General features: G+C 36.8%; 3 protein-coding genes across 10 annotated transcripts; all 3 read left to right on the plus strand.

Moving 5' to 3' along the window:
* Window positions 1-4,152: 4,152 nt before the first annotated feature.
* On the plus strand, window positions 4,153-5,604 carry LOC130494323 (nucleolin 1-like). 2 transcript variants are annotated; one of them, XM_018578541.2, is made up of 5 exons: window positions 4,153-4,388; window positions 4,488-4,527; window positions 4,675-4,733; window positions 4,829-5,280; window positions 5,371-5,604. In XM_018578541.2, the coding sequence occupies exons 1-5, from the start codon at window positions 4,341-4,343 to the stop codon at window positions 5,444-5,446; spliced, it is 675 nt and encodes a 224-aa protein (XP_018434043.2). In that variant the 5' UTR covers window positions 4,153-4,340; the 3' UTR covers window positions 5,447-5,604. The 2 variants fall into 2 exon arrangements, with proteins under 2 accessions (XP_018434043.2, XP_018434044.2); XM_018578542.2 differs by having other exon boundaries at window positions 4,159-4,388; window positions 4,678-4,733.
* A 1,134-nt stretch (window positions 5,605-6,738) lies between these two features.
* Window positions 6,739-10,558, plus strand: LOC108806424 (polyadenylate-binding protein 2). 6 transcript variants are annotated; one of them, XM_056988107.1, is made up of 9 exons: window positions 6,739-6,908; window positions 7,005-7,044; window positions 7,191-7,249; window positions 7,363-7,805; window positions 7,898-9,175; window positions 9,264-9,303; window positions 9,521-9,567; window positions 9,672-10,123; window positions 10,209-10,558. In XM_056988107.1, the coding sequence occupies exons 1-5, from the start codon at window positions 6,858-6,860 to the stop codon at window positions 7,983-7,985; spliced, it is 681 nt and encodes a 226-aa protein (XP_056844087.1). In that variant the 5' UTR covers window positions 6,739-6,857; the 3' UTR covers window positions 7,986-9,175; window positions 9,264-9,303; window positions 9,521-9,567; window positions 9,672-10,123; window positions 10,209-10,558. The 6 variants fall into 6 exon arrangements, with proteins under 6 accessions (XP_056844087.1, XP_056844088.1, XP_056844083.1 ...); XM_056988108.1 differs by having other exon boundaries at window positions 6,741-6,908; window positions 7,194-7,249; XM_056988103.1 differs by lacking the exons at window positions 7,363-7,805; window positions 7,898-9,175; window positions 9,264-9,303; window positions 9,521-9,567 and having other exon boundaries at window positions 6,752-6,908.
* Window positions 10,559-12,479: 1,921 nt separating this feature from the next.
* On the plus strand, window positions 12,480-14,015 carry LOC108834530 (nucleolin 1-like). Of its 2 annotated transcripts, none has more exons than XM_056987462.1 (5): window positions 12,480-12,637; window positions 12,724-12,763; window positions 13,008-13,057; window positions 13,162-13,613; window positions 13,699-14,015. In XM_056987462.1, the coding sequence occupies exons 1-5, from the start codon at window positions 12,584-12,586 to the stop codon at window positions 13,856-13,858; spliced, it is 756 nt and encodes a 251-aa protein (XP_056843442.1). In that variant the 5' UTR covers window positions 12,480-12,583; the 3' UTR covers window positions 13,859-14,015. The 2 variants fall into 2 exon arrangements, with proteins under 2 accessions (XP_056843442.1, XP_056843443.1); XM_056987463.1 differs by having other exon boundaries at window positions 13,011-13,057.
* Window positions 14,016-14,543: the final 528 nt, after the last annotated feature.

The following is a 14,543-nucleotide window of genomic DNA, read 5'->3' on the forward strand; positions in this document are numbered from 1 at the left end:
GCTCACACCTGGACAAACAAGAGACCGGTAGATCCTGTCACTAAGAAATTGGATAGAGCGCTCGTGAATAGCCAATGGATCTCTACCTTCCCAAACAGTGTAGCTACCTTTTTGCCCCATGAGTTCTCTGACCATTCTCCTTGTCTCATTGATACAGCCAGCCCCCTCCCTTCCTCTGGAACCAAGCCATTTAAATTTTTCAACCACCTTACCACCCACCCATCTTTCCTTTCTCTGATTGAGGCTGAATGGACTCTTGCCGGAAGCAGAACATATGATCTATCTTCGCTTGGATATAAACTCAAAAATCTAAAGAGGCCTCTAAAAACACTTCAAAAAGAGAGTTTCTCAGATATCCAAAAGAGAGTATGTGAGGCTAATGTTTGTTTAAAAAATGTGCAGGTTCAGGCAATGGCGGCTCCATCGACTACCCTATTCCAGGAGGAAAGGGATCTCCAGGAGAAATACAACTTCCTGCGTGGGATTGAAGAATCTTTCTTTCACCAAAAGTCTAGAGTAAACTGGCTCCGGTTAGGCGATCACAACACTCCGTTCTACCAGCAAGTTGTGGTGGCAAGAGCTTCAAAGAACGCCATCAGATCAATCACCCTACTGGACGGTACTATCCTCACGGACCCTGATCTTATAAGCGCCTTTGCTATTGCTCATTTTCAGGAGATCCTAGCGCCTGATCGCCTATCACCTATCGCCTCCCCCTATGCTTGGTTGCAAGACATACACTCGAGTTTCTGTTCTGAGCATGATAGATACCTTATGTCCTCTCCCCCTTCAGCGGCGGAAATAGCAAATGTTCTCAGAAAATTAAATCCGAGTAAATCTCCGGGGCCTGATGGTTTTACTTCGGCTTTCTTTCGGTCTGCTTGGTCGATCCTAGGAGAGGAGGTGCTCACTGCAATCTCGCAATTCTTCTCCTCGGGTTTCTTGCCAACCTCAACCAACGCTACTATCCTTACCTTGGTCCCAAAAAAGCCTGGTGCTACTTTCATCACTGATTTCCGCCCTATCTCTTGCTGCAACACAACCTACAAGACCATCTCAAAGCTCTTAGTCAAAAGAATAAAGCCTATCCTCAAGAGACTTATCTTGCCAAACCAGACAGCGTTCGTGGAGGGGAGATTACTAATGGAAAATACACTGCTGGCTTCGGAGATCGTCCAGGGATACCATAGGAAAGGGGGTGAGAAAAGAATAACTATCAAAGTGGACATAGCGAAGGCATTTGATACAGTTAGATGGGAGTTTCTTTTCGCCTGTCTGCGTAGTTACCACATTCCAGAGATCTACATCCGCTGGCTTGAAGCATGTGTTTGTACCCCATCGTACTCGATTGCGTTCAACGGATCAACTTATGGCTATTTTAAAGGCAAAAGAGGGCTGAGGCAAGGAGACCCGCTTTCTCCCTACCTCTTTGTGCTGGTAATGAATTGTCTATCTATGGCTTTAGACAAAGCGGCGGTAGAAGGGCAGTTTCATTATCATTCTCGTTGTGGAAGATCAAAACTTACGCATCTCTCCTTTGCGGACGATCTCCTCATCTTCTCAGATGGCTCTCTCTCTTCTGTTCAAGCCATCCTCCGAGTGCTTACTGACTTCGAAAATCGTTCAGGTCTGGCCATAAGTGTACAAAAATCATGTTTCTTCGCGGCAGGGATGAGCGACTCTGAGATAGAAGAAATAACCCACCGGACGGGCCTCTATACTGGTGTCTTCCCCATCCGGTACCTAGGAGTCCCTCTCCACACCAAAAAAATCTCTCACATCCAATGTGCCCCCCTGATCCAATCCATCAAAAATAAGCTTCGGTCTTGGACGGTAAGATGTCTATCTGCTGCAGGGAGGCTCCTTCTTATCTCCTCTGTTATAAATGGCATTACCAACTTCTGGACAAGCTCTTTTATCATTCCAAAATCTGTCATAAAGGAGATAGACTCGATGTGCGCAAAATTCCTATGGAAGGGAGACATCGCGGCTCAAGCCTCAGCAAAGGTAGCATGGGATTCTTGCTGTCAACCAAAGGATGAAGGAGGGTTGGATTTGAGGAACCTAGATGCTTGGAACTCTGCCTGTGCTGTCAAAATGATCTGGCTAATCTTCTTTGCTGAAAAATCCATCTGGGCAAATTGGTTCATCTCGGAGATTCTGCAGGGTAACTTGCAGTTATTTTGGGTGATTAATACGAAGCAGAAGCACTCTTGGCTGGTCAACAAACTCCTGGAGCTTCGCCCTATTGTCTTCTCATGGTTTAGGCAGAGGGTGGGAAATGGAGAAACTTGTTATTTTTGGTCTACAAACTGGTCTCCGTTTGGGAAACTTGCTGATTTCCTTGAACCTTCGGGCTCTCTGCGATTTCCTATCCACAAGGAAGTAACTCTTGCTGAGTTGTGGGAGGAAAATACGTGGGTGCTTCCCAATGCTCGCTCAGACAAACAGGTGGAGGTGATTTCTTTTTTGTCAACCATAGTGCTGAATGATAACTCTGATGTTTATGAATGGTGGCCTGGTAATCGGCTCCGCACTCGTTTCTCAACGGGGGGAATCTATGAACTACTAAAGCCGCACTCTCCGAAGGTCACTTGGCATAAAGAAGTGTGGTTTTCGGGCGGGATACCAAAACACAAATTCCTCACTTGGCTGATGATCAGAAATAGGTGTCCCACAAGGGACAGACTGTTAAGTTGGGGTCTGCAAACTGACCCTCAATGTCTTTTTTGTAACTCTGCAGCGGAATCTATAGCTCACTGCTTCTTTGAATGTAGTTTTACTTGGCAAGTCTGGAAACCTATGGCTGATAAATGCAGTTTCCGATCAAGGCGACAATGGACTCTCCTGCTCGTTCAACTATCAACGGCAACACTGAACAGACTTCAAAGATCTCTCCTTCTACTTTGCTGGCAAGCCACTCTTTACATCCTATGGACAGAGCGAAACAACCGTATTCACAGAGCTCACTTCACCTCCTCTGATGGCATCATAAAACAGATCAAAGACACTGTCAAGAACAGAATCTCAAGCCTCAGAATTGATAGACCATCTTTCTCCTCTTCACTAATGCAACTGTGGTTTTCTACCTAGGAAAAGGACTTTTTTTCTTCTTGATTCAAGTATGTTTCCCTATTATGTAATATCTTCGACCACTTGGTCTACTGAGTTTCACTCTGTAAAACTTTTCTTTTCTCCTGCATTTTAATAGAAAGCCTTTTGTCAAAAAAAAAAAAAAAAAAAAAAGAAAATAAAATAAATTTGTGCTTCGAGATCCTTCAAGCCACCGTTTTCTCTACTCTGATTGGATCTCTTGCTCAGAGCATTTCCAATATAAAACTCTATTTTTTTCTCCAAAATAAAATAAAAGTGAATATGGAGTAAAATTGCTCCAACCCTACTCCATTTTCACTCCATAATGGAGTCATGAACAAACAAAAAATAAATACTCCATTTATAGAGTAAACTTCAAAATGGAGTAAGATATAAAGTTGGGTTGGAGCATATGTTACTCCATATTCATTTTTACTCCATTTTGGAGTAAAAATGGAGTTAGGTTGGAGATACCCTCAAGTTCCCGCTTGTTCAAGGGAGGAAAATTAACAAAAGAAATCGAAATACAATTTTTTTAATATATTCACAAGTTGCAAAAAGATTGGTACTTTCTAGCATCTTCTTAAAGAAAGCAGATAATAAACATGTTATCAAATTGAGAACCAATATAAATACTAAAGCATATAATCCAAATTCGTTGAGAAAACATATTAGTATTTTTGAGATATTAGTTATATAATTAGGTCCAGCTCAAATGCTTAATTTAATGTTTGGCAGAGTCTATATTTTTATGAAAAATATGCATAATTATAAGAAAACGAGACATTGTATTTTGTTCAAGAAGAAAAAACGAGAAATCATATTTTATCTATATTTCATAAAATTATAATAGTTTCGGTTAGTTTAAAATATATTAGAAATCAAATCATTATGAAATCGTACCATGAAAAAACTATTGTATGTTTTATAAAAATATATTTTCTAAATTTTTGGCAGTTTTTGGCAGTTTTTCTTTCAATAATTTTCTTCACATTTAAGGTTATAAGTCCTTTAGTTAATGTCATGTGTGCGACGACATGCTATGTTAGGGGAATTTTCATGCAAAAAAAAAAAGAACAATAAAAAGTGCAGGACGTACACAAACAAAAGCCCAGCTCACACAACACCAATATAATGGAAGCTGTCTTCTAGGGTTGATTCTCCACCTCCCTATCGAAACTGCCGTCGTCGTTTTTTTTTTGGTAAAAAACTGCCGTCGTCTTTGCTCTTCTCTTTTGAACTAATTCATGGACCAGAGCAAGCTCAAGAGATGCTCTGCATCATCATCCTCCCATGTAATTTTCTGCATCTTAGTTACCCGTTTAGCCAATTTTCCTTTTGTTTCCCCTATTAATTGTTTTTTTTTGTTTTTGTTTTGTTTTGGGGTTGTTTAGGCTGAAGCAGCTGCTGATGCTACAGATTCTTTGCAAAAGGGTAAGAAAATAATTGAGTCTCTCTTTATTTGCTATGCCATAGTTCTGGTTCTGTGTAATGGTCTTATTTTTTATAAAACTCATATTTTGTTAATTTTGAACTATATTCTGCTAATTTCGAACTTGTTTCTTTTATTTTTTCTTGAAGCAGAAAGAGAGTTGGATGATTTGGAGACAGAAGTTGATAGTCGGAAGAGGCAGAAGCAGGTTATGTTTTGTCTTAATAATAATATTGTACACGTGCTTAGTTGATCTACATGTCTTTAATTGCAAATAATATAAATCCTTGGTTCGTTGTACAGGAGGAGGAAGAAACCGCAGAGAAGAAGAAACGGTGTTGTTTTGGCACTAAAGATGCAAAGGGAAACGATGAGCGTACCATTTTCGTCACGGGTTTTGATAATAGCGGTTCTAGGGATGAGATCAGGAGCGCACTGGCTAAACATTTCAGTTCGTGTGGAGTGTTGACAAGGGTGTTTGTTCACATCGAGTGTAAAACCGGTGTTTCCAGAGGATATGCTTTTATTAATCTGAAACAACGTGGTGGTGGTGAGGAGCTTGAGGCGGCGTTAACTCTCAATGGAAGCGACTTGGGTGGTCGGAAGCTTCTCGTTACAATGGCTAAAAGTAGAGACGAATACTATGGTCACTTTAACTATACAGGCTGTGAAATTTGTCGTGCTATGTTTGCTGCCGGCCGTTTGAAAATGTACAGATGGAATCTTCGAACTGGTGGTGGCAAATTCATTCGCCAGTAAGTCAAACTTCTGATTGTGACTATTTATTTATTCTTGTTTATGGATTAGTCTTGTTATTAATTTTCCTGGTCTTACTGGTATCGCAGTTCTCCAGAATTTCGAGAAAAGATGCGTCTTCATCGCAAAGAAACAATGGAGAAGTTGAAAACCAAAGACGGCTAATATTTTTTACTTGTTTCTCGTTCAGCTCCATCAACCGCTTTTTTAATATATATATTATCTTTATGTGCTAGTTAAAATGCAACAGATGTTATGCTAATCTTAGCTGTTTATGCTAGATTGTTAACTTTCTTTTATAAAGCTATGTTATATAGTTTTCTTCCGGGAGGTTCGGAAAATGTTTCAAATACTACATAATCAAAAACTTCAAAATGTGAACATGTCATTGGCAATACCAACAGCGAACAGAATATGTCGTGAGAAATATAATCTCAATCGACAAGAGGCCTCCAAGATTGGTGATATAATGTGTCTTAAAGCCTCAGGCAACACCAACCCAGCCTAGAAGGTGATTCACGGGAAAGTAGGAACACCTCCGAGGTTACAAAATTTAAAATGGTGGAAGCCTAGAAGGTCATGGAGATGACCAGAGTAAATATTGAGGAAGATTAAACATTGAAGAAGATTGTTTATTAGGTTTTTGAGATGAATACTATTGCCACGTTGACTTTACAGGCTGTGAAATTGGTTCAACAGAGATAGAAAAAAATTATCAATGTTTGATGTATTAATTTATCGAATATTAACTTATAAATTTTTACTGTATATTATAAATGTTTTTGTTGACGAATCAATTTTGGATGCATATATTTTAATATCACTATGATATCATACTATCCCAGACTTTAAATATATGATTAGATATCAACGTTATTTATATATATATATATAATATATATATATATATATATATATATATATATATATATATATATATATATTAGCATTCCAATAATTTAATGAAAATTTTAGGGACCCAAAGATTTAAATATATAAATGGAAAATTAAATAAAGTAATAAAAATCAGAAATCAATTGAAAGCTATTATTTATTCAGGAGTCAGAAATAAATCTCAGGCTCCATGGAGAACTCTACACTAATTCTATGGAGGTGCGTCAATAAACACCAGGAGGGTTTTCAATTTTTTAGGTAACTGTTAGTTTTTTTTAAATATGATATAAATCGATAAAATAATAAAATAATATTATTTTTTATAAAATTATATAAATATATGATTCCAACTAAATTATAAATTAATAGTTTATATGTATATACATTTTAAATAAGTATTGACCAACCATTATATTGTTTGTTTTACATTTATAATATACTATCTATATATTATTTAACACTTAATATTTTTGATAAAATTTAATAAACTTATGTCTAAACCGCATTTAAACTCTAGGAGACATATTTTATAAATACCAAATAATATAATAGAACTAATATATGTGTCGAATTTCAAAAATTAATTAATGTATATAATGGAAGCTGTCTTCTAGGGTTGATTCTCCACTTCCCTACCGAAACTGCACTGCCGTCGTCTTTCTCTTATCTTTTGAACTAAATCATGGACCAGAGCAAGCTGAAGAGATGCTCCGCATCATCATCATCATCCCATGTAATTTTCTGCATCTTTAGTCACCTGTTTAGCCAATTTTCCTTTGTTTCCCCTATTAATTGTTTTTTTGTTTTTGTTTGTTTTGGGGTTGTTTAGGCTGAAGCAGCTGCTGATGCTACAGATTCTTTGCAAAAGGGTAAGAAAATAAATGAGTCTCTATTTGTTTGCTATGCCATAGTTCTTGTTCTGTGTAATGGTCTTATTTTTTATAAAACTCATATTTTGTTAATTTTGAACTATATTCTGCTAATTTCCAACTTGTTTCTTTTATTTTTCCTGAAGCAGAAAGAGAGTTGGATGATTCAGAGACAGAATTTAATAGTCGGAAGAAGCAGAAGCAGGTTATGTTTTGTCTTAATAATAATATTGTACACGTGCTTTGTTGATCTACATCTCTTTAATTGCAAATAAAACATAGATCCTTGTTTTTTTTTTTTTACTTATTTGTCTACAGGAGGAAGAAACCACAGAGAAGAAAAAAAAGTGTTGTTTTGGCACTAAAGATGCAAAGGGAAACAATGAGCGTACCATATTCGTCACGGGTTTTGATACTAGCGGTTCTAGGGATGAGATCAGGACCGCATTGGCTGCACATTTCAGTTCATGTGGAGAGTTGACAAGGGTTTTTGTTCCCGTCGAGTGTGAAACCGGTGTTTCCAGAGGATATGCTTTTATTAATCTGAAACAAGGTGTCGGTGAGATTGAGGCGGCGCTAACTCTCAATGGAAGCGACTTGCGAGGTCGGAAGCTTCTGGTTACAATGGCTAAACGTAGAGCCGAATACTATTGCCACGTTAACTTTAAAGGCTGTGAAATTTGTCGTGCTATGTTTGCTGCCGGCCGTCGGAGAATGACAAGATGGAAAACTGAAACTGGGAATGGCAAATTCACGCACGTGTACGTCCAACATCTTATTGTGATTATTTATTTATTCTTGTTAACGGATTTGTCTTGTTATTAATTCTGTGGTCTTAATGGTATTATCGCAGGTCTCCAGAATATAAAGCAATGTGCCGTCTTCATCTTGAAGCAACAAAGGCACGCAAGATGGCAAAGTCTAAAACCAAAGAAGGCTAATATTTTTTCTTTTTCTCGACTAGCTTTTCATTATTTGTAAACCATTCATTACTTTGCATTGAGTAGAATATTTTCCACAAGGTAGTTCTAGATTTTCTTTTCTTTTTGAGAAGCTAACTTAAAGCATCCATGGGGATGAAAAAAGTTCGAGCAGCGTCATTTCTTTTCAGAAACTATCGTTTTAATATGAATGACTAGAAGTATAGGATTACGGTTCGGCCTAATGGTTTGAGAGAAGGAATCGAGAAACAAAGTAACTGCACTACAATAAAGGGGATGCGAGGTTCTATAACGACCTAAGCACCTTGGGCATGACTGTGTGTCTGTAGTTGAATTTGGTGGGGGAAATCAAAACCCAAGAGCCGAGGGCATACGCCTCTATACCCAACTGGGCCCAGACGGTACATGGTCACACATTCAAGTATTAATCTGAAAAAACGTGTTGGTGATATTGAGGCGGCCTTAACTCTTGATGGAAGTGAATTAATTGGGAGGTCGCAAGCTTCTGGTTACAATGGCTAAAAGTAGAGATGAATATTATTGCCACATTGACTTTACAGGCTGTGAAATTTGTTGTGCCATGTTTGCCGTCGGAGAGTGTACAGATGGAATCTTCGAACTGGTGGTGGCAAATTCACTCGCTTGTACGTCCAACATCTTTTGTGACTATTTATTTATTCTTGTTTATGGATTAGTCTTGTTATTAATGTCAAGAAAAGTGTCGTCTTCATCAGAAAGAAACAATGGCTTCTCGCAAGATGGAGAAGTCTAAAACCAAAGACGGCTAATATTTTTTACTTGTTTCTAGACCAGCTCCATCAACCGCTTTTTTTATATTATCTTTATGTGCTATTTAAATAACTACATCAATTAGATTATGAACTGTCTTAGCTGATGGTTTTCTTATGCTATCTTAGCTGCAATGTTATGTTTCAATCAAATTTCTACATTATAATTCTGATTCAACCCAAAAAAAGGCCCGAACTCTAATAAAATCAGTTTGGTCGGCCTAAAAAAAAGAGTAGGTCCGAATCACAAATAAAATATAAAGGAAGATCTCTTCTTCTAGGGTTGCTATCTTCTCCACCTCCCTATCGAAACTGCCGTCGTCTCTCTTTTCTCTTTTGAACTAAATCATGGACCAGAGCAAGCTGAAGAGATGCTCCGCATCCGCATCATCATCCTCCCATGTAATTTTCTGCATATTTAGTCACCTGTTTAGTCCTTTTGTTTCGCTTATTAATTGTTTTGTTTGTTTTTGTTTTTGGGTTGATTTAGGCTGAAGCAGCTGCTGAGGCTACAGATCCTTTGCAAAAGGGTAAGAAAATAATTCAGTCTCTCTATCTTTGCTTGCTATGCCATAGTTCTTGTTCTTGTTCTGTGTAATGGTCTTATTTTTTTACAAAACTCATATAATAATAATTATCTCTGCTCATGTTTATTATTAAGTTGAGTTATAGAAGAAGTTAGTTAGGTTATCCTGAACTATATTCTGCTACTTTCGAACTTGTTTCTTTTATTTTTTCTTGAAGCAGAAAGAGAGTTGGAGACAGAAGTTGATAGTCGGAAGAGGCAGAAACAGGTTATGTTTTTTGTCTTAATAATAATATTGTACACGTGCTTAGTTGATCTACATGTCTTTAATTAATTGCAAATAATAATATAAATCCTTGGTTCGTTGTACAGGAGGAGGAAGAAACCGCAGAGAAGAAGAAACGGTGTTGTTTTGGCACTAAAGATGCAAAGGGAAACGATGAGCGTACCATTTTCGTCTCGGGTTTTGATAATAGCGGTTCTAGGGATGAGATCAGGAGCGCACTGGCTAAACATTTCAGTTCGTGTGGAGAGTTGACAAGGGTGTTTGTTCACATCGAGTGTAAAACCGGTGTTTCCAGAGGATATGCTTTTATTAATCTGAAACAACGTGGTGGTGGTGAGGAGCTTGAGGCGGCGTTAACTCTCAATGGAAGCGACTTGGGTGGTCGGAAGCTTCTCGTTACAATGGCTAAAAGTAGAGACGAATACTATGGTCACTTTAACTATACAGGCTGTGAAATTTGTCGTGCTATGTTTGCTGCCGGCCGTTTGAAAATGTACAAATGGAAAAGGGAAACTGGTGGTGGCCAATTCATTTCATTGTAAGTCAAACTTCTGATTGTGACTATTCATTTTTGTCAACGTCTTTGTCTTGTTATTAATTTGGTGGTCTTAATGGTATTGCAGCTCTCCAGAATTTGAAGAAAAGTTTCGTCTTCGTAAGAAAGAATTAATGGCGTCTCCCGAGTTTCGTCTTGCTTCGAAAGAAATAATGGCGTCTCGCAAGATGGAGAAGTCTTTAAACAAAAAAAAAAAAAGATGGAGAAGTCTAAAACCAAGATGGAGAAGTCTAAAACCAAAGACGGCTAATATCTCGACTAGCTCCATCAACTGCTTTTTGTTTAATATTATCTCTATGTGCTATTTAATTTTTTTTTTTTTAAAAACATATATTATGCTATTTTGGCTGCATTGTTTATGCTTCAAATCAGACTATGAACTTTTCTTTTATAAAGCAAATGTTATTTAGTTTTCTTTTTGTTGTTTGTAAAATGTATCAAATACTAGATAATCAAAAACTTCAAAATGTGAACATGTCATTGGCAATACCAACAGCGAACAGAATATGTCGTGAGAAATATAATCTCAATCGACAAGAGGCCTCCAAGATTGGTGATATAATGTGTCTTAAAGCCTCAGGCAACACCAACCCAGCCTAGAAGGTGATCACGGGAAAGTAGGAACACCTCCGAGGTTACAAAATTTAAAATGGTGGAAGCCTAGAAGGTCATGGAGATGACCAGAGTAAATATTGAGGAAGATTAAAACATTGAAGAAGATTGTTTATTAGGTTTTTGAGATGAATACTATTGCCACGTTGACTTTAAAGGCTGTGAAATTTGTCGTGCTAAGGTTGCTGCCGGCCGTGTGAGACTGTACAGATGGAATCTTCGAACTGGTGGTGGCAAATTCACTCGCTTGTACGTCAAACATCTTTTGTGATTTTTTTTATTCTTATAAAACGGCTTAGTCTCTTTTTTTTTTTGAACACAACTTACTTTTCATTACTTCTCAACTTAAAAGATTACAACAGTCCGAGGGAATTATCCATCCTCTTTGATTAAAAAGAAAACTTACAACATTACAAAACAAACGGGATAGTTCTTCATGAGAAGGTGACAGCGAATTCGAGATGAAGCTTGAATGCGTCAATGACATAGCCTTTACGACAGAGTCGAACGGCAGAGAAATAGTCACATATAGTGACGTTGAAAACCAGCCCTCACTAGTGAAGAAGCTGAAACCGAACCTTGATACCAAATTCGGAAAACCATCTCCTTTCATAGAAAAGAGGTAGGGTGGCGAAATCCATTCCTCCATTGAGAAAGATGAATCAAGCACAGATAGAACCACGAACCAACACGGTGAGCTCACCGGAAAATTAATCTTCGCACAAGACAAGTATAGCATTAAACGCAATTCAAAGGCCCCGGTGAATCCACCGGAAATCCTTTGCAATCTAATTTTGTGGTCTTAGTGGTATTATTGCAGGTCTCCAGAATTTCAAGAAAAGTGTCGTCTTCATCTTGAAGCAACAATGGCTTCTCGCAAGATGGCGAAGTCTAAAACGGGTTTGGAAGCAAACACAGTTTCAGTTTCGATCTATCTACAGGGTGAAACTAAATCATAATTATTTCTAGACATCCACGCGGATATAAATCCTTGTCTTTCAATCCATTTTAAAATCTGGTGCACGAACCTATCGGTAAGTGACGCACCTCCATAGAATTAGTGTAGAGCTCTCCATGGAGCCTGAGATTTATTTCTGACTCCTAAAAAAAATAATAGCTTTCAATTGGTTTCTGATTTTTATTACTTTATTTAATTTTCCATATATATATTTAAATATTTGGGTCCCTAAAATTTTCATTAAATTATTGCAATGCTAATATATATATATAAATAACGTTGATATCTAATCATATACTTAAAGTCTGGGATAGTATGATATCATAGTGATATTAGAATATATGCATCCAAAATTGATTCGTCAACAAAAACATTTATAATGTACAGTAAAAATTTATAAGTTAATATTCGATAAATTAATACATCAAACATTCATAATTTTTTCGATCTCTGTTGAACCAATTTAAAATATGATATAAATCAATAAAATAATAAGATAATATTATTTTTTATAAAATTCTATGTAAATATATGATTCCAACTAAATTATAAATTAATAGTTTATATGTATATACATTTTAAATAAGTCTTAACCAACCATTATATTGTTTGTTTTACATTTATAATATACTATCTATATATTATTTAACACTTAATATTTTGATAAAATTTAATAAAGTTATGTCTAAACCGCATTTAAACTCTAGGAGACATATTTTATAAATACCAAATAATATAATAGAACTAATATATGTGTCGAATTTCAAAAATTAATTAATGTATATAATGGAAGCTGTCTTCTAGGGTTGATTCTCCACTTCCCTATCGAAACTGCACTGCCGTCGTCTTTCTCTTATCTTTTGAACTAAATCATGGACCAGAGCAAGCTGAAGAGATGCTCCGCATCCGCATCATCATCCTCCCATGTAATTTTCTGCATATTTAGTCACCTGTTTAGTCCTTTTGTTTCCCTTATTAATTGTTTTTTGTTTTTGTTTTTGGGTTGATTTAGGCTGAAGCAGCTGCTGAGGCTACAGATCCTTTGCAAAAGGGTAAGAAAATAATTCAGTCTCTCTATCTTTGCTTGCTATGCCATAGTTCTTGTTCTTGTTCTGTGTAATGGTCTTATTTTTTTACAAAACTCATATATAATAATAATTATCTCTGCTCATGTTTATTATTAAGTTGAGTTATAGAAGAATTTATTATTAAGTTGAGTTATAGAAGAAGTTAGTTAGGTTATCCTGAACTATATTCTGCTAATTTCGAACTTGTTTCTTTTATTTTTTCTTGAAGCAGAAAGAGAGTTGGAGACAGAAGTTGATAGTCGGAAGAGGCAGAAGCAGGTTATGTTTTGTCTTAATAATAATATTGTACACGTGCTTTGTTGATCTACATGTCTTTAATTAAAATTGCAAATAATAATATAAATCCTTGGTTCGTTGTACAGGAGGAGGAAGAAACCGCAGAGAAGAAGAAACGGTGTTGTTTTGGCACTAAAGATGCAAAGGGAAACGATGAGCGTACCATTTTCGTCTCGGGTTTTGATAATAGCGGTTCTAGGGATGAGATCAGGAGCGCATTGGCTAAACATTTTAGTTCGTGTGGAGAGTTGACAAGGGTGTTTGTTCACATCGAGTGTAAAACTGGTGTTTCCAGAGGATATGCTTTTATTAATCTGAAACAACGTGGTGGTGGTGAGGAGCTTGAGGCGGCGTTAACTCTCAATGGAAGCGACTTGGGTGGTCGGAAGCTTCTCGTTACAATGGCTAAAAGTAGAGACGAATACTATGGTCACTTTAACTATACAGGCTGTGAAATTTGTCGTGCTATGTTTAAAGACGCCCGTCGGAGACTGTACAAATGGAAAAGGGAAACTGGTGATGGCAAATTCATTACATAGTAAGTCAAACTTCTGATTGTGACCATTCATTTTTGTCAACGTCTTTGTCTTGTTATTAATTTGGTGGTCTTAATGGTATTGCAGCTCTCCAGAAGTTGAAGAAAAGTTTCGTCTTTATAAGAAAGAATTAATGGCGTCTCCCGAGTTTCGGACGTCTCGCAAGATGGAGAAGTCTTTAAAAAAAAAAAAAAAGATGGAGAAGTCTAAAACCAAGATGGAGAAGTCTAAAACCAAAGACGGCTAATATCTCGACTAGCTCCATCAACTGCTTTTTGTTTAATATTATCTCTATGTGCTATTTAATTTAAAAAAAAAAAAACATATATTATGCTATTTTGGCTGCATTGTTTATGCTTCAAATCAGACTATGAACTTTTCTTTTATAAAGCAAATGTTATTTAGTTTTCTTTTTGTGGTTTGTAAAATTTATCAAATACTAGATAATCAAAAACTTCAAAATGTGAACATGTCATCGGCAATACCAACAGCGATCAGAACAGAAACATAACCTCATTCGATGAGATGCCTCCAAGATTGGCTATAATGTGTGTTAAAGCCTCTGGTAAAACCAGCCCAGCCTAGAAGGTGATCGCAGTAAAGTAGGATGGCAAGATAGGCCAAGGCTGGATGTTCGGAGGTTTAGCTCGGTTCGAGCTTTTGGGTTCATGATTTCAAAGCTTGGGTTTTATGAAAAGTTTAGGTCAGGTTCGGTTCAAGCTGGTGAAAAGTTCGGACAGGGTTTGGTTTGTTTATTTCAGATTTAATAAATTTCTTGAAATTCAAGTATACCGAGATTTTATTTAGTACTGGCTAGGTCTTCTTTAATGGTATTGCAGCTCTCCAGAACTTAAAGAAAAGTTTCGTCTTCGTAAGAAAGAATTAATGGCTTCTCGCAAGATGGACAAGTCTAAAACCAAAGACGGCTAATA

Source organism: Raphanus sativus, chromosome 6 (assembly GCF_000801105.2).
Source record: "Raphanus sativus cultivar WK10039 chromosome 6, ASM80110v3, whole genome shotgun sequence".
Classification (NCBI taxonomy): domain Eukaryota; kingdom Viridiplantae; phylum Streptophyta; class Magnoliopsida; order Brassicales; family Brassicaceae; genus Raphanus; species Raphanus sativus.

Bases quoted from the DNA above. Each gene is read 5' to 3' on its own strand.
- LOC108834530 (XM_056987462.1), top strand. From the start codon at position 12,584: ATGGACCAGAGCAAGCTGAAGAGATGCTCCGCATCCGCATCATCATCC. The intron at 12,638-12,723 runs GTAATTTTCTGC...GGGTTGATTTAG, and splicing joins CCGCATCATCATCCTCCCAT to GCTGAAGCAGCTGCTGAGGC. The intron at 13,614-13,698 runs GTAAGTCAAACT...ATGGTATTGCAG, and splicing joins GATGGCAAATTCATTACATA to CTCTCCAGAAGTTGAAGAAA.
- LOC130494323 (XM_018578541.2), top strand. From the start codon at position 4,341: ATGGACCAGAGCAAGCTCAAGAGATGCTCTGCATCATCATCCTCCCAT. The intron at 4,389-4,487 runs GTAATTTTCTGC...GGGGTTGTTTAG, and splicing joins CTGCATCATCATCCTCCCAT to GCTGAAGCAGCTGCTGATGC. The intron at 4,734-4,828 runs GTTATGTTTTGT...TTCGTTGTACAG, and splicing joins GTCGGAAGAGGCAGAAGCAG to GAGGAGGAAGAAACCGCAGA.
- LOC108806424 (XM_056988103.1), top strand. From the start codon at position 6,858: ATGGACCAGAGCAAGCTGAAGAGATGCTCCGCATCATCATCATCATCC. The intron at 6,909-7,004 runs GTAATTTTCTGC...GGGGTTGTTTAG, and splicing joins CATCATCATCATCATCCCAT to GCTGAAGCAGCTGCTGATGC. The intron at 10,124-10,208 runs GTAAGTCAAACT...ATGGTATTGCAG, and splicing joins GGTGGCCAATTCATTTCATT to CTCTCCAGAATTTGAAGAAA.